The following is a 23764-nucleotide window of genomic DNA, read 5'->3' on the forward strand; positions in this document are numbered from 1 at the left end:
CTTTGTGGCATCTGCAGTACATGTAGGTGGATGTGCATGGGTTTGCGTGTTGCAAATAGAACAGATATCAGCTGTATTGTGTAGCTGACACTTGGTCGCAAGAGCTGTGATTACTGATCGCAGCCATTAAGGCCACTGTTAAATATCTCAACAGTGGGGGATCTCCCTCTGTCACCCAAGAGGTTTCCCCCCCCCTCCCGCACAATGAGATCATGGGATACTGTCCAGGTGGCCCTCAGGGCTGCCATACATTTCTGCCTATTAATCCATGTCTGTGGCACTTCTTAACAGAATGCCTGCAGAAATGTAACAGGGCAGATGATAGTTCAAGTCCCCTATGGGTACAAAAGAAAAGAAAAAGTGAAAATAAGTTAAATAAAGTTTTTTTTAATTATAACAGAAAATAGTAAATATTAAACATAAACAATAGAGATGAGCGAACGTATTCGTCCGAGCTTGATATTCGTGCGAATATTAGGGTGTTCGGGATGTTCGTTATTCGTAACGAACACCATGCGGTGTTCCGGTTACTTTCACTTCCTTCCCTGAGACGTTAGCGCGCTTTTCTGGCCAATTGAAAGACAGGGAAGGCATTACAACTTCCCCCTGTGACGTTCAAGCCCTATACCACCCCCCTGCTGTGAGTGGCTGGGAAGATCAGATGTCACCCGAATATAAAAGTCGGCCCCTCCCGCGGCTCGCCTCAGATGCCTTGTGAGTTAGATGAGGGACAGTGCTGCTGGTACCGGAGCCTGCTGTAGGGAGAGAAATAGCAGTTAGTGTAGGCTTCAAGAACCCCAAAGGTCCTTATTAGGGCCAGTAATACCTGTGTGTTGGCTGCTGTTAGCAGTGCCTTTTTTTTTTTTTTCTCAAAATCGCCTCTGCAGAGCGTTGCACCCGGCATTAGGGACAGAAGTGTTGGATAGGCAGGGAGAGTGTTAGGAGTGAGTGTAGCCTTCAAGAACCTCAACGGTCCTTTCTAGGGCCATATTTAACCGTGTGCAGTACTGTGCTGGCTGCTGTTAGCTGTGCTGCATATTTTTTTTTCTCTCAAAATCGCCTCTGCAGAGCATTGCACCCTCCATTGATACTACAGGGAAAGAATTGTGTAGGCAGGGCCACAACACAGTTATTGTTCATTGAATATACGCAGTGGGTCCTTTTGGTGTAAAAAAAGGGAAACGAAATCTATTTGTCCTGCCTCTGTCCGTCCTAAGGGCTGTGGACACGTGTGAGCTGCGTGTACAACGTTAAAAAATCAGATGCACCCAGCTACGGTTTACTGCTGGCTTCGCCATTTGCTTTCCTTAATTGGGAAAAAAATACCTGCTCTGCCAGAGTTAATAACTCTGCTACCCTCAAGTTCTGTGACACATTAGCAGGGACACAGCACAGTTATTAAACTTCTCATGTTCATTGAATATACGCAGTGGGTCCTTTTGGTGTAAAAAAAGGGGAAACGAAATCTATTTGTCCTGCCTCTGTCCGTCCTAAGGGCTGTGGACACGTGTCGGCTGCGTGTACAACGTTAAAAAATCAGACGCACCCAGTTACGGTTTACTGCTGGCTTCGCCATTTGCTTTCCTTAATTGGGAAAAAAATACCTGCTCTGCCAGAGTTAATAACTCTGCTACCCTCAAGTTCGGTGACACATTAGCAGGGACACAGCACAGTTATTAAACTTCTCATGTTCATTGAATATACGCAGTGGGTCCTTTTGGTGTAAAAAAAGGGAAACGAAATCTATTTGTCCTGCCTCTGTCCGTCCTAAGGGCTGTGGACACGTGTGAGCTGCGTGTACAACGTTAAAAAATCAGACGCACCCAGCTACGGTTTACTGCTGGCTTCGCCATTTGCTTTCCTTAATTGGGAAAAAAATACCTGCTCTGCAAGAGTTAATAACTCTGCTACCCTCACGTTCTGTGACACATTAGCAGGGCCACAGCACAGTTATTAAACTTAGATTATTCATTCACTAGAGGCAGTGGGGCCTTTCGTTTTCAAAAAAGGGAAAAAATTATATTTGGCCTGCAGTCTTACGCCAATTTATTTCCTGCCTGTGAAATCAAATCACTGGTAATACAGCATGCTGAGGGGTAGGGGTAGGCCTAGAGGACGTGGACGCGGCCGAGGACGCGGAGGGCCAAGTCAGGGTGTGGGCACAGGCCGAGCTCCTGATCCAGGTGTGTCGCAGCCGACTGCTGCGCGATTAGGAGAGAGGCACGTTTCTGCCGTCCCCACATTCATCGCCCAATTAATGGGTCCACGCGGGAGACGGTTATTAGAAAATGAGCAGTGTGAGCAGGTCCTGTCCTGGATGGCAGAAAGTGCTTCGAGCAACCTATCGTCCACCCGCAGTTCTGCGCCGTCCACTGCTGCAAATCAGAATCCTCTGTCTGCTGCTCCTCCTTCCTCCCAGCCTCCTCACTCCACTCCAATGACACCTGCTCAGCTGCGTGAAGACTCCCAGGAACTGTTCTCTGGCCCCTGCTCAGATTGGGCAGCAGTGGTTCCTCTCCCACCAGAGGAGTTTATCGTCACTGATGCCCAACCATTGCAAAGTTCCCGGGGTCCGGGGGATGAGGCTGGGGAATTCCGCAAACTGTCTCAAGAACTTTCTGTGGGTGAGGAGGACGATGACGATGAGACACAGTTGTCTTGCAGTCAGGTAGTAGTGAGGGCAGTAAGTGCGAGGGAGGAGCGCACAGAGGATTCGGAGGAAGAGCAGCAGGACGATGAGGTGACTGACCCCACCTGGTTTGCAACGCCTACTCAGGACAGTTCTTCAGAGGGGGAGACAGGGGCAGCAGCAGGGCAGGTTGCAAGAGGCAGTGCAGTGTCCAGGGGTAGAGGCAGGGCCAGACCGAATAATCCACCAACTGTTTCCCAAAGCGCACCCTTGCGCCATGCCACCCTGCAGAGGCCGAGGTGCTCTAAGGTCTGGCAGTTTTTCACAGAGACGCCTGACGACGACGAACAGTGGTGTGCAACCTTTGTCGCGCAAAGCTCAGCCGGGGAGCCAACACCAACAGCCTCACCACCACCAGCATGCGCAGACATATGATGGCCAAGCACCCCACAAGGTGGGACGAAGGCCGTTCACCGCCTCCGGTTTGCACCCCTGCCTCTCCCCCTGTGCCCCAACCTGCCACTGAGATGCAACCCCCCTCTCAGGACACGGGCACTACCGCCTCATGGCCTGCACCCACACCCTCACCTCCGCTGTCCTCGGCCCCATCCACCAGTGTAGTTCAGCGCACCGTCCAGCCGTCGCTTGCGCAACTGTTGGAGCGCAAGCGCAAGTACGCCGCCACGCACCCGCACGCTCAAACGTTAACCGTCCGCATAGCAAAATTCATCAGCCTTGAGATGCTGCCGTATAGGGTTGTGGAAACGGAGTCCTTCAAAAGTATCATGGAGGCGACGGCCCCGCGCTACTCAGTTCCCAGTCGCCACTACTTTTCCCGATGTGCCGTCCCAGCCCTGCACGACCACGTCTCCAGCAACATTGTACGCGCCCTCACCAACGCGGTTACTGCCACGGTCCACTTAACAATGGACACGTGGACAAGCACAGGCGGGCAGGGCCACTACATCTCCCTGACGGCACATTGGGTGAATTTAGTGGAGGCTGGGACAGAGTCAGAGCCTGGGACCGCTCACGTCCTACCCACCCCCAGAATTGCGGGCCCCAGCTCGGTGGTGGTATCTGCGGAGGTGTATGCTTCCTCCACTAAAGCACACTCCTCCTCCTCCTCCTACGCAACCTCTGTCTCGCAATCAAGATGTGTTAGCAGCAGCACGTCGCCAGCAGTCGGTGTCGCGCGGTGTGGCAGCACAGCGGTGGGCAAGCGTCAGCAGGCCGTGCTGAAACTACTCAGCTTAGGAGATAAGAGGCACACGGCCCACGAACTGCTGCAGGGTCTGACACAGCAGACCGACCGCTGGCTTGCGCCGCTGAGCCTCCAACCGGGCATGGTCGTGTGTGACAACGGCCGTAACCTGGTGGCGGCTCTGCAGCTCGGCAGCCTCACGCACGTGCCATGCCTGGCCCACGTCTTTAATTTGGTGGTTCAGCGCTTTCTGAAAAGCTACCCACGCTTGTCAGACCTGCTCGTAAAGGCGCGCCGGCTCTGCGCACATTTCCGCAAGTCCCACACAGACGCTGCCACCCTGCGCACCCTGCAACATCGCTTTAAGCTGCCAGTGCACCGACTGCTGTGCGACGTGCCCACACGGTGGAACTCTACGCTCCACATGTTGGCCAGGCTCTATGAACAGCGTAGAGCTGTAGTCGAATTCCAACTCCAACATGGGCGGCGCAGTGGGAGTCAGCCTCCTCAATTCTTTTCAGAAGAGTGGGCCTGGTTGGCAGACATCTGCCATGTCCTTGGTAATTTTGAGGAGTCTACCCAGGTGGTGAGCGGCGATGCTGCAATCATTAGCGTCACCATTCCTCTGCTATGCATCTTGAGAAATTCCCTGCAAAGCATAAAGGCAGCTGCTTTGCGCTCAGAAACGGGGGCGGTGGAAGACAGTATGTCGCTGGATAGTCAGAGCACCCTCCTGTCTATTTCTCAGCGCGTACAGGAGGAGGAGGAGGAGCATGAGGAGGATGAGGAGGAGGGGGAAGAGACAGCTTGGCCCGCTGCTGACTGTACACCGGCTGATTGCCTGTCATCCTTTCAGCGTGTATGGCCTGAGGAGGAGGAGGAGGAGGAGGAGGAGGAGGATCCTGAAAGTGATCTTCCTAGTGAAGACAGCCATGTGTTGCGTACAGGTACCCTGGCACACATGGCTGACTTCATGTTAGGATGCCTTTCTCGTGACCCTCGCGTTGCACGCATTCTGGCCACAACGGATTACTGGGTGTACACACTGCTCGACCCACGCTATAAGGAGAACCTGCCCACTCTCATTCCCGAAGAGGAAAGGGGTTCGAGAGTGTTGCTATACCACAGGACCCTTGCGGACAAGCTGATGGTAAAATTCCCAGCCGACAGCGCTAGTGGCAGAAGGCGCAGTACCGAGGGCAAGGTAGCAGGGGAGGTGCGGAGATCGAGCAGCATGTACATCCCAGGCAGTGCAACAGTCTTTAAGGGCCTGGACAGCTTTATGGCTCCCCACCAAGACTGTGTCACCGCTTCCCAGTCAAGGCTGAGTCGGCGGGAGCACTGTAAAAGGATGGTGAGGGAGTACGTAGCCGATCGCACGACCGTCCTCCATGACGCCTCTGCCCCCTACAACTACTGGGTGTCGAAGCTGGACACGTGGCCTGAACTAGCGCTGTATGCCCTGGAGGTGCTTGCTTGTCCTGCGGCTAGCGTCTTGTCGGAGAGGGTGTTTAGTGCGGCTGGGGGAATCATCACAGATAAGCGTACCCGCTTGTCAACCGACAGTGCCGACAGGCTAACACTCATCAAGATGAACAAAGCCTGGATTTCGCCAGACTTCTCTTCTCCACCAGCGGAGAGCAAGGATACGTAAGCAATACGTAGGCTGCACCCGCGGATGGAAGCTACGTTCTCTCTCACCATCCAAAACGGGGACATTTCTGCTTTATCAATCTGTGTCTAATATTCCTCCTCCTCCTGAAACCTCACGTAATCACGCCGAACGGGCAATTTTTCTTAGGGCCACAAGGCTCACTCAAATAATTTTTCTGAACAATTTTTATATGTTTCAATGCTCTTAAAAGCGTTGGGACTTTAACTTGAACCAATTTTTCGTTACACTGGGCTGCCTCCTGGCCTAGTTACCAATTAAGCCACATTAACCAAAGCGATTAATGGGTTTCACCTGCCCTCTTGGTTGGCCATGGCCAATTTTTTGGATGTACATTAGTACTGTTGATACAGCAATTTTTGTGGGCCCTCGCCTACAGTGTAATCAAATGAATTTTTAGCCCACCTGCATTACAGCTGACGTTACATCCGCTGTGTTGGGCAATGCAATGGGATATTATTATGTACCGCCGATGGCTTCCTGGCACCCACCCATGCTGTGGGTCCACAGGGAATTATAAATGCATCTGTTTCCACTTGTAAAGAACCCCAGTCTGACTGGGGCATGCAGTGTGGGCCGAAGCCCACCTGCATTAAGCACGACATTACTACCTCAGCTGTGTTGGGCAATGCAATGGGATATTTTTGTGTACCGCCGGTGGGTTCCAGGGAGCCACCCATGCTGTAGGTGCACACGGAGTTTTTACTACATCTGTACACTTGAAAAGAACCCCAGTCTGACTGGGGCATGCAGTGTGGGCCGAAGCCCACCTGTATTACGCACGACATTACTACCTCAGCTGTGTTGGGCAATGCAATGGGATATTTCTATGTACCGCCGGTGGCTTCCTGGCACCCACCCATGCTGTAGGTGCACACGGAGTTTTTACTACATCTGTACACTTGAAAAGAACCCCAGTCAGACTGGGGCATGCAGTGTGGGCCGAAGCCCACCTGTATTAAGCACGACATTACTATCTCAGCTGTGTTGGGCAATGCAATGGGATTTTTTTGTGTACCGCCGGTGGGTTCCAGGGAGCCACCCATGCTGTGGGTCCACAGGGACTTCACAATAGGGAGTTGTACCTGCCTGTGTCTATGAATTAAAAACCGCGGTCTGACTGGGGCATGCAGACACCTTGACAGAATGAATAGTGTGTGGCACATAGGTTCCCCATTGCTATGCCCACGTGTGCAGCTCCTGATGGCGGTGGCACAGGATTCTATTTCTCATTGCTTCTGTACAGCATTGTGGGCTATCGCCCCGCCACTTTTAAAGAGGGTCGCTGCCTAGCCGTGCCAACCTCTGCAGTGTGTGCCTGCGGTCCCTCGTCATGGCAGACGCACTTCTAAATAGACATGAGGGTGGTGTGGCATGAGGGCAGCTGAAGGCTGCGCAGGGACAGTTTGGTGTACGCTGTGGGGGGGAGGGGGTGCGGTTGGGCAGCATGTAACCCAGGAGAAGTGTCAGTGGAGTGTCATGCAGGCAGTGATTGTGCTTTGTTGGAGGTAGTTTGGTGCTTAGCAAAGGTATGCCATGCTAATGAGGGCTTTTCAGAAGTAAAAGTTGTTGGGAGGGGGGGGCCCCACTCTTGCCGGTATTGTGGCTTAATAGTGGGACCTGTGAACTTGAGATGCAGCCCAACATGTAGCCCCTCGCCTGCCCTATCCGTTGCTGTGTCGTTCCCATCACTTTCTTGAATTGCCCAGATTTTCACACATGAAAACCTTAGCGAGCATCGGCGAAATACAAAAATGCTCGGGTCGCCCATTGACTTCAATGGGGTTCGTTATTCGAAACGAACCCTCGAACATCGCGGGAAGTTCGTTTCGAATAACGAGCACCCGAGCATTTTGGTGTTCGCTCATCTCTAATAAACAACCCTTTCCCATTTTTAAAATAAAAAAAATCAAACATAATTGGTATCATTACTTCTGTAAAATCTGATCTATTAAGAAAAAGCATTATTTATCCTGCCAGATGAGCGCCGACAGAAAAAAAATACACAACGCTAGAATTGTGCTTTTCTTGGTTACCATGTCAACCAAGCTAAAGTTTTAGAAAAACAATCAGCAAGTCAGGTGTATCCAAAAATGGTACTAATAGGAACTCCAGGTTCCCTTTTGAAAAACCATTCCACCCACAACGTCATTGATGGAAAAGTAAAAAAAAAGTTATGATGGTTTATTGAAAGTAGTAAGAATAAAAATAACTATATAAATTTGGTATTTCTGTAATCATACGGGCTCCCAGAATAAAGAGAACAGCATGTTTGTACATTCTATGCTGCAGGAAACATGATTTACCCCAAAGTGGCACAATTGCATATTTCCTTTTTCCATTTCATCCAACTTAGAAATTTATTTAAGTTTTTCAATGCAAAAATGAAAAATAAGTCCTCAGATGGTAATGTCGGCAGAAAAGTATTAAAGTTAGGATTTTTTGAAAGCGAGGAGGAGAAAGCAAAGATTAAAATATGAGAAATGGGTTAAAGGGATCTGTCTTACAACTTACAGGATGAAGAAATGTCCTTCATCCAACAACCTCTGCACCGCCGGCCCCCACCTCGGGGACTGGATGGACACCTGCTAATAACAGTCCTCATCCTATACAATTATAAATCCGCACACAAGTAAATATTGCGCGTGGCTTGTATTGTAATCACATTCTTGTACACGGTAATTTAGGTAGGAAATCTCCTTCAGATCTGGTAATAAGCGCCGGAGCGCGGCAGCCGTATTAAACACTGATTTCATCACTTTAATTTTTAATCAAGACTGCGTGATGACATATTAAAGCAATATTTTGCCGGCAATTTATGAGATTTAAATAGCAAAAAGAACGACATCTGGAGCCGGAGTCTTAATTATTGCAGTGGCGAGTATGAGATAAGGACATTAATTGTGCTGCCATCAAATCTAATTGTCTGTTTTCTACCAAAACAGGTAGAAGCAGAATGTGCCAATTAATTTCTGTTTATAGCGCTAAAAATCCACGAAATGCTGGAATGAATCAGCCGGTGTGACATTGACCGCTGGTTCTTAATAACGGCACACAAAGAATATGTAATATACTGGGAGATATTAGAGAGTTGTTCTGCAATAAAGTCAAAATCATTGAAAGATGGAAGGTAAAGCTGCTGTGGGGTATGTTAAAGGGGATGGACCATCAGGACAACCCTATTCGATGCGTCCTATTAGGGCATCAAGGCTTCATTGAGATGGTGGTGGTGGTGGGGGGGTTGACTCCCAATCAGCAATCAAGTCTATTTGCCATGGTGGAAACCATCGGCAAAGACTGGCGTCTGCTCTACGAGACCCTACTATGTACTACACGGTCAACCATTCTTTGGACCATTGCAGGGATATGTCTTGCCCCCTGCAACTTCCCTTAAATAATTGATCACCTTTCTCTCTACCTTTGCACATACGTTTTTGTTTCATCTAAATTGGCTGCATAGAACATACAGTAGGGCTAGAGAGTAGCTGTCATTATATATAACATTTGATATGTCAGACATTTTGATTGCTGGGTTACAGCTGCTGAAATGCCTACTGATCGCTGAAACAAAGTGGCACCCGAAAGATGTGCCCCTTCGGACGTGATTGGTTCCCTCAGAAGATGGATTTATAGACATATACAGACATCTACAAGGCATGTCTACAAGTTCCAAGGCTTTTGCTGTGAGTGGGCGAGGGAAGCAGAACTCACAGGCTTTCGCCATGAGTGGTCGGAGAGAAGCAGGACTCACAGGCTTTCTCCATGATTGAATGGAGGGAAGCAGGACTCACAGGCTTTCTCCATGATTGGATGGAGGGAAGCAGGACTCACAGGCTTTTGCCATGAGTGGTCGGAGAGAAGCAGGACTCACAGGCTTTCTCCATGATTGAATGGAGGGAAGCAGGACTCACAGGCTTTCGCCATGAGTGGTCGGAGAGAAGCAGGACTCACAGGCTTTCTCCATGATTGAATGGAGGGAAGCAGGACTCACAGGCTTTCTCCATGATCGGATGGAGGTAAACAGGACTTGCAGGCTTTCCTCATGAGTGGGTGGAGGGAAGCAGGATTTACAGGTTTTCTCCATAAGTGGGCAGAGGGAAGCAGGACTCACAGGCTTTTGCCATGAGTGTTTGGAGGGAAGCAGGACTCACAGGCTTTCTCCATGGGTGGTTGGAGGGAGGCAAGATTTACAGGCTTTCTCCATGAGTGGATGGAGGGAAGCAGGACTCACAGGCTTTCTCCATGAGTGATTGCAGGGAAGCAGGATTTACAGGCTTTCTCCACGAGTGGATGGAGGGAAGCAGGACTCACAGGCTTTCTCCATGAGTGATTGCAGGGAAGCAGGATTTACAGGCTTTCTCCATGAGTGGATGGAGGGAAGCAGGACTCACAGGCTTTCTCCATGAGTGATTTTAGGGAAGCAGGATTTACAGGCTTTCTCCACGAGTGGTCGGAGGGAAGCAGGATTTACAGGCTTTCTCCATGAATGATCGGAGGAAAGCAGGACTCGCAGGCTCTTTATTTGAGTGGGTGGGGGAAACAAGCTTTCTCTATGAGTGGGTGGGGGAGAAAGAATCACAGTCTTTCTATGAGTGGGCAGGGAGAAGAAAACATAGACTTTCTTTATGAGTTGGAAAAATGAAGCCTGAGTCCTAGGTTGAGGGGGTACAGGACTCATAGGCTTTCGCCATGAGTGGGCGGTGGAAGCAGGACTCTCAGGTTTTTTTTCACAAGTGGATGGATGAAATAGGATTCACAGGCTTTCTGTATGGGTCCTGTAGCATTTATACATACAACTACTAAACCAAATTGATAGAAAACTCTAAATACCCAAGTTCGGTTATTCCCCCTCTTGATGTCTCAGTCTAGCACTTGGGAATACTTTAGGTTAATAAAACCTCTAAAGACCCCCTTCATCCCATGTAAATGGTGAGGCTCAGTAATGGACCTCTTTTTACAGTTTTTCATGTAACATAATAATATAATTTTACATTAGTGCCGTCAATGTGTCCGGCCCTCTGATGTCATTAGCCACGGTCTCAGGAAGTAGCAAGGTCTCAATCCATTGGTTCCCCATAGAACACAATGCTATAAGAAACTATATATATATAGGTAGTGTGTATACAGGGGATATAAGGGGTATGTGAGACTGGACTTGCTGATCACGCACCTGCCCCTTCTACAATGTCACTCTTCGATTTGATTCTTGTTCTCATTATGATATTGCAGGAGTCCCTATACGTCCTTATTGTACTACGCTCTGGTAAGCCACCAGTTGCCTCAATATGATTTAACTAGTGCAAATTCAGCTTTCGCACAACCGAAGCCAAGCAGCGAGATTGAGGTCAGAATGCCATTGCAGCACAATATAGAAAGTATTGATGAATATCACTGCAGCTTACAGCAACTTGCTACATCATGCAAATTTACCAACACGGGCGAAGACATTTGTATGCAAATAATATAAAGCTGTGCATCTGCAAAACTCAGACAAGCCCTCTGAGACCAAGCGTGACCCTGGTGAAATTACTTGACTCAACTTGCATTAATGATGCGGCAGATATGCAAGCCAAAATAAAATAAGAACAAAGTATTAACTGTACCATAAACAAAACAGGAAGTGCGGAATCGGCATTTGCAGAATAAACTTTGGTTTTGTGAAATATCGAATTAAGTTAAAGTGACCCATCTTCACCTCCTCCATGTCCAAAGCAGCTGATGCCTCAGTGCTATCCGCACTTCTGATTGTCCAGGTGGCACTTGGACTCTATCATACAACATCCGCACATCCATTTCTCCCAGCATTTCTGAAGGTGGAGCCTATGCATATTTGCATAAAAGAGGGTGTTTCTCATACATTTCTGGGTGTTCCTAAGGCAGAAAGGTAGGTGACCTAAATAGGTTGTCCGATCTTCCTTATTTGCATATTACCCAGAGGAGCATGCATGGCCTTATAAGTCTCCTCAGTCACCTCCTAGGTGTCTCCACACCCCTTCTTGGTGCTCTCCTTGGGAAGAGACGACACCCCTCCTGACCCACATTACAGGCCTCTCACCAGCCAAGCCAGAACTACTGCACACTAATGAGGGGCAAACACCCTGAAACAGCTGTCTGTGTATGGTTTTCGGGCTTGGTTTCCTATTCCCAATCATTGTTTTAGAGACCTGTTTAAAGAGTCGTACATTGATTTAAAGGAATGCTGCCATCCAATAGGTGGCGCTGCAGAGGTATTGTTCCATCTTCTTTATTTGCATATATAACCCAGAGGAGCTTGCATGGCCTTGTAAGTCTCTTCACCCACCTCCTAGGTGTCTCCACACCCCTTCTGGGTGCTCTCCTTGGGGAGAGATGATGCCCCTCTGAGCCCACTCCCCTCCTAGGTGTCTTCACACCCCTTCTGGGTGCTCTCCTTGGGGAGAGATGATGCCCCTCTGAACCCACTCCCCTCCTAGGTGTCTCCACACACCTTCTGAGTGCTCTCCTTGGGGAGAGACAATGCCACCCTCTCAACCGACTCCCTTCCTAGGTGTCTCCACACACCTTCTGAGTGCTCTTCTTAAGGAGTAAAGACACTCCTCCCGACCTAGGTTTTCCCAGTAATGACATTTATGCCCTGTACACAGTATGTAGCTAAATGTCTGCACACCCCAAATTCCCCACGTCAATGGAGCAGAAGTCTGAATGTGTGATCACTACTCAATTAACTTCTGTGGGATTGAGAAGGATTGATAAATGCATTAATCTCCCTCTATCACATAGACCTCAATGGAGTGGTGGTTGAGCATACGTACCACCGCTCCATTTATATGGAGAACTCGGGGTGTGCAGATGTCAGGACAATGTAGGGTCCCGACGATCAGACATTTATCGCCTGTGGCATGTCTTCATAGACTGCCTGTCAGAACGTGATATAATGCAATACTATAGTATTGCATTATACCGTACAAGCAATGAAACAATTGCAATTTTAAGTCCCCCTCTGGGCTGGTAACAGAGAACAGTAGATTGCATCCACCCAGGCAGTAAATAGAAAGCAGACAGACTTTAGTAGTATTCTTCCTTTCGAACAGTGAGATTATCTAACACTTCCAGCCATCTATGCTGAGCCGCTATCATTTTATAGAATCCAATTCCGGATCCCAGCTGTGCGCGGCTCTCTGTAGGAGCGGCAGGACTGGAGCACAAAAACCTTGATTAGAAAATATAAAATTCTTTATTAAGTTTTCCTTATAATAAAAACATGGAGTTTTTCATGCATAAGTGGCACTTCAGAAAAGGTCACTGGTGTCACTTGTGCCCGGCAGGTTTGGAGTATACATGGTTGTAATGAGAACCCCATCATCTAGTTTATATAATCTACAGCATGCTCGCACTAGCGGATGACTTCAGAATAAGCTGCTGTGTGTGTACTTGACTGGCCATCATAATACTTGTATCCTGTATTTATCACCAGTTTTCTGTTCTATAGGCTCCATCCCTAATTTTCAGTTTTCTCTATCGGAGTTATTCTCCCTCCTCCTCCCTCCCCCACTCTGCTCTCTATAGACTTCTTTGGGCACCATGAGACATCATCCTCTTCCACTTCCTGTTCTTGTCTTCTCTGTTAATAGAGATGGATTGCACATGACAACAGGCAGTGGACAGTAAGTTAGCAGGAATGGAGGCCACCAGTGACCAGATCTTTAGAAGACTTTTTGAGCACAAAAACATTAATTTAGGTTAATAAAGTGATCTGCACTTTTGCTAGTTATCACATTGGCTATCATAATAAACACAAATTGTCTCAAGTGACCATTTAATCGTTCTGGTTCTTATATTTATTGCAGGGTTGACAACTAAATCTGCGTTTGGGTTGTTGCAGACGTGGTCATTTCTATTATGCGTGACTTTTTAAAAGAAAAAAATTGGTATTTTCACCAATTTGGAAGGGTTTTTTAGAGGGGAAAATGTGTATTTTTTAACTGGATTATTATTTTTCATTAAACTTTGTTGAGCTTTTTTTAGAGGACTTGAAGATGGGATTGTTTTATCGCTAGGATAGCACACAGCATTATTTATAAAGCACATCCTACACCGCCTATGACAGCACCCTATTAGACCCTGCCAGAGGCAAGGTCTAATAGGCTGAATTACATGGCAGACACAGAGGCCAGCTACACATAGAACGGCGCTCGGGACGCTCAGTACTCACCATTGTCTATTGCTAGGATCAGGGACGTGTAAGTGCTGTTATGAACAAAGGAGGATTCTCGATCGAGTGGGGCCGTTGTGTTGACTGTACCGTTCACTGGATTAATGGAGAGCCAGCCTGCATCGTCCTTCAGCATGGAGAACCTGGAACAACAGAGTAGACATTTATAGATCCCTACTGATACAACAAATTACTGCATATCAAAAATTCTGGAAATTGTTGCTCGATGGAGCAGTAATCAGCAGCAAACACAGCGGGGATCAGATGGGGCGAGCAGTGAGAGAGATATACTACCTGGAGAACACCTGGGGCAGAAGTCAGGGCAGCACAGGTAGTCAGGTGCCCAGTCTGATGCATCCTCTCCCTGTACTGCATGAGGCTCACATTTGGGCTCCGTCTAAAGAGGACCTGTCATGTCAAAGGGCTTGGCTGCACAGTTTTTTAGCTGCAGCCCAACTGACTACAATAAAGTCTTTCTTTTGTTTCTACACTATCCTACACAAAGTGATTGGACCCCTGAACAAGAATCAGTAGTAGTATTTATTTCCATATGTTAAATACTTAGTGGGACTCCTTTGGCCCTAATGATATCAGTTACTCTCCATGGCATACTTTCTACTAACGTCTGATACACTTCAGCTGGTATTTCCCTCCATTCACCCTGCAAACGTCTGTTGAGTTCTCTCAAAGAGGATGGATGATGCTCATAATACCTGATCCAACATTCCAGTTCATCCCAAGGATTTCCAATAGGATTAAGGTGGGAACTCTGTGCACAGCAGTCCAATTGTGGAACATCCATATCCTCAAACCAAAGTAAAACAGCGTTGGATGTGTGACAAGGTGCGTTGTCGTGTTGGAAGTATGGCTGACCATTCCCAGAGTATTACCACATTGTCGGCAGCACATTATTGTCTAGAGTCTAGACTGTCAGGATACACATCTATGTTCATGGTTCTTGCCACTGTAACACATCCCCAGACCGTAACGAAACCTCCGCCATACTTATCTGTTGGCACAACACACTCAGGCAAAAGGCGTCCCCCATGCATCCTCCAGACCCAGGTACCACCATCTGATGTGAAGATGGAGTAGTGTGATCCATCACTCCATAGAAGGTTTTTCCATTGCTCAACTGTCCAATGATGACACTCCTTGCACAACTGTAGACAGGTTGATGCATAGTGTTTGAGCTAACTCATCAGACATTTGCAGGATGAATGGAGGGAAATACCAGCTGAAGCGTATCAGATGTTAGTAGAAAGTATGCCACAGAGAGTATCTAATGAAATTTATGATTTTTGGTCGGATGTCCAATTACTTTTGGGAAGTGGACAATGTTCTTGTTCCTGTTACCCTGTTTGGGCTACATAGATTGGTTTCCAGCTGCGTAAACATATCAATTTGGCAGTCTCCACCGCTCACAGTCAGTCAAATCTAACTTCACCCATGGACAGTGAGTAGTGTAGATCACCCACTTGACACATTTACAGCACCAGGGGTCGAATATAAGAAGAGCATGCAGGTGGGTGAATGGGGGTGAGTATAAAGAAAAGTAAGACATTGTTGGATTCAGCAGGGCTGCGGTTACAAAACTATGCAGCCAGTCCAACAGAGATGAGGACACGACAGGCAATAATCTACCAATACCAGGATTGTCAATTTTACAAGTTAACCTTCGGAGTATCTTCCCTTTATAGATCCACCAATAGCTGGTATGGCCCTGAAAGGGTGCATGAATATCATATTAGCTCTTCTTTATAAATATCATAGTATCTCTTCTTTTACGTCCCTACAACATCTCTGGATTCTATGAGTGAAGGCGAAAGAATACATTACGATCTGCTTAATGATTCTTGAGAAGACCACCGAGTATAAATCGGCGAGAAGACAGAAGATATGAGATGTGGGAAAGAACATTAGTTAATTCCTCCCTGTTTGGCACCACTAATAGCTCTGTCCTCACCTCACATTTCCGCATGGCACTAAGCCCCATATGTGGGTAGTAAAAGGAAAATGCAATCCAGCAAATGCATTGGCTTCTATAAAACCAGACTGGATTATTATGTAGTAAAAACAAGACACCAGAGGTAATGATTATAATATAAAACCACAAGCCATTCATCACGGGGCAGCACAATATTACAAAGTAACCTTAGAACTGAATATATTATGTGCAATGCTGGCAATCAGACTCCATAAATCTTCATGCGCTGAACAAACCACAATTACCTGGAGTAAGAAAAAGTTGCCATAAAGATAAAACAAGTTTCATAATGGACTTTGGAAAGTGTTAACTATTCATTGTTGGGTTATCACCGATCAGGATCAAAATAGTCTACAGTATCTATCCAAGAATCCAACCAATCAACCCAAAATGTATGTTCTTAGAAATCGTATGTCTTGTCTTGACACACAACAATTAAAAGACCACAGATGAATCCAACAAAGCTGCTGGTCTGTGTGCCGTTTGCCAAAAATGTAGCCGAAATGGAGTCATGTCAAGATTGGTTTTGCCCAACAGGAGCATCTTATGTTGGTAGATGAAGACAAAATGAGAGAGTGCCCATTGGGTCAACCACATTTTCCACCAGTCTTGATCAACACCTAAGCTAGATCGACAGGGGTCTGCCAATCAGGACCCCCAGTCAACAGTTTTTTACCGGGTCTGCACTCTACCGTTCAGAGCTGTTGTGTGGCTGGTTGAATACAATGGGAGTTTTGCGTGAATTACCAACCTACACCACTGCAGTGAAATTGGAGCTGCGTGTTTCTGGCAACGCAGCAGATCCATACATCAGGGCATCGGCCCAGCAAACAGTTGATCAGCGAAGGTCCACAGCGATGGACCACCACCAATTTACTATTGATGGTGTATCTTGAGGATAGTATAAAACTAGACAACCGCTTTAACATCTGATAGGTAGAATTCGGAGGTACATCAAGACTGGTGGAAAATTTGCTTGACCGCATGAGCAGTGTCTCGTTTGTCTTCATCTAGGAACATAAGATGCACATTTTAGGCAACCCATTATTCCATTTTGGTACCATTTTTGGCAAACAACCAGCAGATTTCTTGGATTCGTTGAATAGAGTAAAGCTGGACAGCCCCTTTAATAGAGACCACCATATTCCTGTAGGCACATACATGGCACGATGCTGCCTGATAACTGGGTACTGCCTACCATCAACTTTTTTTATACATTTACTGGGAAAACTAAAGAGGTCCAATTTACGAGGCTGATATGTGTCATTAATTGTCTTCGGTAAATCTGGTAGCTTTTGTAAAAAACTTAAGAGGGACGATATGAGATTGTTGGCACTAGTACAAAAAATGACATCATAGACAAAAAAAATATCCTTCTCACGATAAATCTTAGGTTCTGACCCAAAAGGGCTCCATTTTTTTTTATTAATAATCAAAATAATAAAGCCAGGTAATGTTTCAACTACTTAAAATACTATAAAGTATGATGGATTCCAGAGCATGGATTTCAAGTAACTCAGCTGTAAGAAGAAGCTTCGTAGTAGAAGCAACTGGGCCCTTGAATTCTGTTCCATCGAGTTTCCATTGCTAATGTTGAACAGAATAGCATTGCCAACCAAGTGAAAAAATCTAGACCTGACAGATGCCATTATAGGTGAATTGGAATCCATTAGGTCCATTGTGGCATGGAACCCCCACCTCCCCAATCACTCATGGATTCCTTATTGGGTTGTTGTCACCGATCAAGATGAAAATGGTCTACAGTATCTACCATTTACCCAACCAATTGACCAAACAAAAACTAATTTTCTTAGATTTCTCATCTCATGCGTGGACACACATCAATGAAAAATTTACACGACCACAGATGAATCCAACAAAACTTCTCATCCGTGTGCTGCTTGCCAAAAATGTGGCCAAATTGGAGTCATGTGAAAACTGTGTTGTCCAGCAGGAGCATCTTACTATATATATGTTGCTAGACAAAGGCAAAATGAGTGTGTGCAACTGGGTCAACCACAGTTTGCACCAGTTGTACCCAGCACCCGAGCCCTATCAGATGTTAGTGAGGATGTCCAACTTCATAACATTGATAGCTACCAGTACTAGATCGGCAGGGTTCTGCCGTTCATGATACCCAATGAACAGTTGCTTGCTGGGCAGTGTGCCACTTTATAGAGCTGTTGTGTTGCGGAAGAGTGCAATGGGAGCTTTGCCTGCAATACCAATACAGGCCACTGTAGTGAGGTCGAAGCTGCATGTTTCTGGCAAGAGCACAGCTCTGGACATCAGTGCAAATGCTGATCACATATCCTTTAAAAATGGCTGACCTGTATTGATAATAAAAATAATTGATACCGATTTATGAAAGTCTCTACCTAGTAGGTCTAGGACAGTGATGGCGAACCTTTTGGAGTCCGAGTGCCCAAACTGCGACCTAAAACCCACATATTTATCGCAAAGTGCCAACATGTCAGGGGGCGGGGCTTATCACGACGTATGATTTTACCTCCGTCGTTCTAAAAAGGACAGGGCCGCTTCAAAATAGACAGCGTGCAGATTTTAACTGCTTTTTGGATGCGCGTCCATCAAAGTAGCACATTATTTACCCCACATGGTGACCGTCATCCGAAAAAATTTAAAAAAAAGAACGCCAGAAATGCACTTTCAGTCACCCTGTCTCCCAGAAAAAAATGCAATAAAAAGCGATCAAAAAGTCGTATGTATTCCGAAATGATACTAAAATAAACTACTGGACATCTCGCAAGAAATGAGCCCTCGCACAACTACGTTGATGGAAAAATTAAAAAGTTATTGTGCGCAGATGATGGCGGCAGAAAATAATTTTACAAAATTAGATGTCTTTACAAAAAAATAAAAGTAGTACAGCAAAAAAAACTATACAAGTTTGGTATCATTGTAATCGTACTGACCAACTCGTCCCGCAAAAAACAAGCCCTCATACAGCAACGTCGATGGATAAATAAAGGAGTTATGATTTTTAAAAGGGAAAAGGAAAAAACGAAAATGGGGAAAAAAAACGAGTCCACGTCATTACAGGGTTAAACGTGAACTTTGAGCCACCTGCACATAGCCGGGTCAGATCCCGCAGCGGAATCAACCCTGTGCCTCGCCAGTGATCCCCGCGTACCTATCCGGGTTCTTCATAATCTGTATTGCGGCTCTACCAGCCAGCATGCATGCGCAGTACAGATTATGCCGCGCTGACGCAGGTCCTGCGGCCATTCTGTAATTATGACTGCGGAATGGCCGCAGGACAAGCTGCTTCCATTGACTTCAATGGAAGCCATCCGTGCGTAGCCCTCACAGAATCGCTGCATGCTGTGATTTCTCTTCCGCGAGCGGAAAATCGCAATCAATTTCTGCTCATGGAAGTGAAGCCACGTATTTCCCCAGCATGCTATGGGGCGGTATTTGCTGTGGAGTTCAGAGGTGGACGCCCGCTGTGGACTCCACAATGCAAATCCACCTGTGTGCGTTCTGCCAAAGGCCGCCTGCACATGAGCGGAAATTCCGCGGTGGGATTTCCCGCGGAATTTCCGCTGCTGGAAGCCTGCATAGGATTGCGTTAACAAACGCAATCCTATGCAGACGGCCGCGGTTTGGCCGAGAGAAATATCGCGCAGCAAACAAATTGCGGCACGCTCTATTTCTGTGCAGGGCTCGCAGAAATGTCACTCACCCGCTGCCGGATCCGGTCTGCCCAGCAAGCCAGCACATCAAACAGCCGGAGCTGCGGGGCGCGGGTGCGTACGCACTGGTCCCTGCAGGTGCTCGGGTCGGATCCCGCGGCGAGAATTCTCGCTGCCGGATCCGACCCGCCCGTCTGCAGGCGGCCAAAATACAACATGCTGCGATTTTCCATCCGCGAGCGAAAAGTCGCAATTGATTTTCGCTCGGCGACATGGAAAACTGATTTCCAACAGCATGTCTATGTGCAGTATTTGCATTGCGGAATCCGGAGGCGGACACCGCAATGCCAAAACGCCCGTGTTTATGTGTTTAGCAGTTATCTTTGCAGTAACTGCTGTTCGCTTCTTACTTTAACCCAGGCAGCAAGGATCTTCTTTTAAACCTCTTCTTTACTGCTGAAGCTCTGCTCTGCTTCTCTCACCACCGGCACTCACTGAGCGAAGGCTGTTGTCGGCTCTGCATTGGAAATCCCCGCACTACTTCTGACATGGGAGGTAGAAAGCGCTCCCATTGGGCTGCTGTGCGGAGGGGCGGGGATATGAGGAGCAGACAACAGCCTGCGCGTGCCGGCATCTCCTTCACCTCCGCTGCCGTCTGGGCTTTATTTAAATCTCCCGCTATAGGAGTGACAGGGGAGTAAGGAAGCGCTCCCATTGGCCTGATGTGTGGAGGGGCGGGGTACGAGGAGCTGCTAGAAGACCGCGCGTGCCGGCAATCAAGTTCACTCTGCAGTCAGCGCTGCCCTGCCTTATGTTTGACAGGGCAGGAAGCTCTCTCTGCAGTGCCGACGGCCGGGTGATATCAGCGAACAGCACGCGTGCCGGCAGAAAGGACTCCGCGTGCCCTCCCCGGCACGCGTGCCATAGGTTCGCCAACACTGGTCTAGGATCAGTGCAATGTTTTGGCTACGATAACACAATTGAAAATACTAATCAAGAATTTGTTGCCAAACATGTTAGTTAGCGACATGGAGAAGCTCAGCATAATAGGATGAAAGATGAGGATAATCAGCTTTGTAAGTGGTATTGGACCGGTTTACATAAGATCGGAAGGCTGGTGGCTAGGCTTCAGCCGTAAGGTCAGAGGAAGAAGCTCCAGACAACCAGGCAGAAGACCAAAAGAATCATGGATTTACATTTTAAAGAGCGGAATCTGCCAGGCACGTCCTACTTGAAGCCATCAGACTTGGCCAATATGTTAGGTAAAGGAGGGGGGACGAAATACAGCAAAGTGAAACATATTGAACATATTCAATTCATTGGTAATGGGGAGATTTGCCGCCAAATTATTGTTGAGTTAGGGGCATTTGCCAATTTAATTAGTGATTGTCTGCAGCTTGTGGGAAGCCGATCCAGAGAAATTATTCTGAATTAGATTTTTTTTCGAAAAGAAGAATCAGATCTTGGTCACTCGAAGACATAAAGATGAGAGACCTGAAGATGAACTGAAGCTCAAGGTCAGTAAGAAAGTGCATGATGCGTGAAGGCTATAAGAGGGGAAGTAGAAGAAATTAGCATGAACACATCATGATACATGCAATGGCGATGCTATCACTGCCTGAATGACTCATCAACTGCATTCGGGTCATACTATGAAGTCAACCTTTTGGTCAAGGCATGGGGTAATTTGCAAAAAAAAAAATCACACGCATGACGGGTCATCACTGGGTAGCCTGGATAGAGAATAGCTATATGCTGCTCATATTTTAGGGTAAGCCTTTGCATGAATATATGGGAAGACTCTGATGATGTTACCCCAGGATGTCACCACTGACACATTGGCAACTTGTTACAATCAGTGATATCAATGACACGTTGAAATCTAGTTACCAATATTGTTATCAGTGACAGATTAACATATTGTTAGTAAGTGACATCATCATTGGTGTCAGTGATATCAATGTCATGTTGGTATTACCAGTGATGTCATCATTAACATCATCATCTCTTTTAAGAGATGTCCATAGTGGCATAATGGCATCTTGTTAACAGTGGTATCATCAATCATACATGGTGTCTTGTAACCAGTGATGTCATCAATCCCACATGGCATCTTGTAACCAGTGATGTCATCAGTGACACATTTGCATCTGGTTAATAAGTAAAATGAATTTGTAATACATTGGTGTCTTGCTAGCAGTGATGTCATCAATGACACACTGGTGTCTTGTGACAAGTGATGTCATCAGTGATATGTTGACATATTGTTAGTAAGTGACATCATCAGCATCACTGACACATTGGCATCTTGCTGTCAGTGATATCAATGACATGGTATCTTATTACCAGGGATGTCATCATTAACATGTTGACATCTTGTTATGAATGATGTCATTAGTGGCATAATTGCATCTTGTTACTAGTGATATCATCAATCACACATGGCATCTTGTAACCAGTGATGTAATCAATCATACATGGCATCTTGTTACCAGTGATATCATCAATGACACATTTGCATCTGGTTAATAAGTCAATCTGTGATACATTGGTATCTTATTACCAGTGATGTCATCAGTGACATATTGGTATCTTATTACCAGTGATGTCATCAGTGACATATTAGTATCTTATTACCAGTGATGTCATCAGTGACATATTGGCATCTTATCACCAGTGATGTCATCAGTGAACCACTTTATTATGAATGACAGATTCATTTGTTGTGTGCAGATCTCCTGCCTGCCGTTTTATGATCTGTTTTCCTTCTTTCTCTGTTTTGGCAGGCAACATCTGACTGTTGATTCTTAGCACGACAATAATTATTCATTGTCTCTCTCCCTCTCTCTCTGTGATTTAAACATGAAGATTATCATTTATTTTGTAGCAACTTTGTCTTCAAAGAATCCTGAAACAATGCTCAATTATTCACTCAAATCCCATCCTTGAGAGAAGAAACACATGGCTAATGAAATCATAACAATGGTAAACATCCCTCTGTCATGCTCCTCCGCCATCGCCGTGCAATGCAAAACCCGCAGTTGTGTTTGCCAAAATCCCACTCGTTACAATGTCATTGTCTGTCAGAGCGACATGTTGGTTTATTGCATAGGAGAGCGGCATTCATTTATTCTTTTACAATTCAATGTAGTCACTCATCTATATCAACCCCCTACCTGTACACCGCACTGCGAATAACAGGTGACGCGCACCGGGTACTTTCACCGCAGTCTACAGAATAATTGGGAGATCATCAGGTCTATTCTTTGTGCTCTACTCTGTGCAAAAAAACTGAAGTCAAAAATTTTAGAGGCTTGAATCAACTCAGTGGGCTTACAAAGCAGAGGACCCCTGCAGGAACAGTGTGTAGACGCCTTGCCCATCAACAGTTAATGTGCCAAAAGTGAGGTCTTCAGACTTATTGTCCTGGCTGGTTGCAATCCACCATTACCCCTTTAGTGACGTCCAATACACCTTTTTACTGACCTCACTAATGGGCTTTAATCCTCACATACATCTTTTTAAGGCGGTGACTTGGCTAACTATTGACAGCCAGGCTCCTGCTCTAACAGCCAAGAATGGAGAAACTTCAGATCCTGGTAGTTTTACTCTTTACCTGTCTCAATCAACTTCGGCATGTAAGCAGATGACAGGAGGAAGGAGCTCTTTCTGTCACTAATCAGCACCCCACGGTGTAATCGCAAGGCACTAATGACTACTCAGAGACCTGACAAAGGCCTCCATGTGTGCCAAGTAACTCAGCCTATTACAGTGTGCTAGGTGACTGTTATAGGTTTAGTAGACTGCGCTACATAAGTAATGCAGTGTAGTATTCTAGCGATCTAAAAATCACAGCTTCAAGTCTTCATGAGGGACTTAAAAAGAATCCTAAAAAAGCTTTATAAACTGCAATTTAAAAAAAATAAGTTAAAACAAGAAGAATACACATTTTTCCCCACAAAAACCCTTTTAAAAATGGATAAAATATTAAAAAAATATTTCAAAAAGCAACACAATAGTAATTGTGCCGATCCAGATAAGAAAGCTATCATGCTATTTTTACCAAAAGGTAAACACCATGAAAACAAAACCCAAAATAGTTCTACATTACAATATATGTACCCCAGAGTGGTCTTCCCACAAAAAACAAGCCCTCATACGACTATGTCAATGGATTGAAATGTAACTATGAAAATCTCTGGGTCGTTAAGGCACAAAATAGGTTGGTCACTAAGGGGTTAATAGTGAGTTTAGAATAGGGGTGCAGCTATAGAGGGTACAGAGGTAGTATTTTCACCTTGGGCCTGATTCCTTAGTGGGTCCTGAGGCTCCTTTATCACATAAAGAAGCATTAGAGAGGAGAATATACCTTTCTGCTAGGGGATTGTGTTTGGTAGTGAAGAACCCCCACAGTGACCAACAGATTTG

At 46.3% G+C, this 23764-nt stretch overlaps 1 protein-coding gene across 2 annotated transcripts in view; it reads right to left on the reverse strand.

The window, feature by feature from the left end:
- Positions 1-23764, reverse strand: part of CDH13 (cadherin 13) — a 691633-nt gene that overhangs the window by 45400 nt on the left and 622469 nt on the right. For both annotated transcript variants that reach the window (XM_066583672.1, XM_066583671.1), the window contains exon 11: positions 13697-13839. In XM_066583672.1, coding sequence (XP_066439769.1) covers positions 13697-13839 — 143 coding nt within the window. The remainder of the gene's footprint in view (positions 1-13696; positions 13840-23764) is intronic.

The sequence above is a fragment of the Eleutherodactylus coqui genome, chromosome 11, assembly GCF_035609145.1.
Source record: "Eleutherodactylus coqui strain aEleCoq1 chromosome 11, aEleCoq1.hap1, whole genome shotgun sequence".
NCBI classification, from domain to species: Eukaryota; Metazoa; Chordata; class Amphibia; order Anura; family Eleutherodactylidae; genus Eleutherodactylus; species Eleutherodactylus coqui.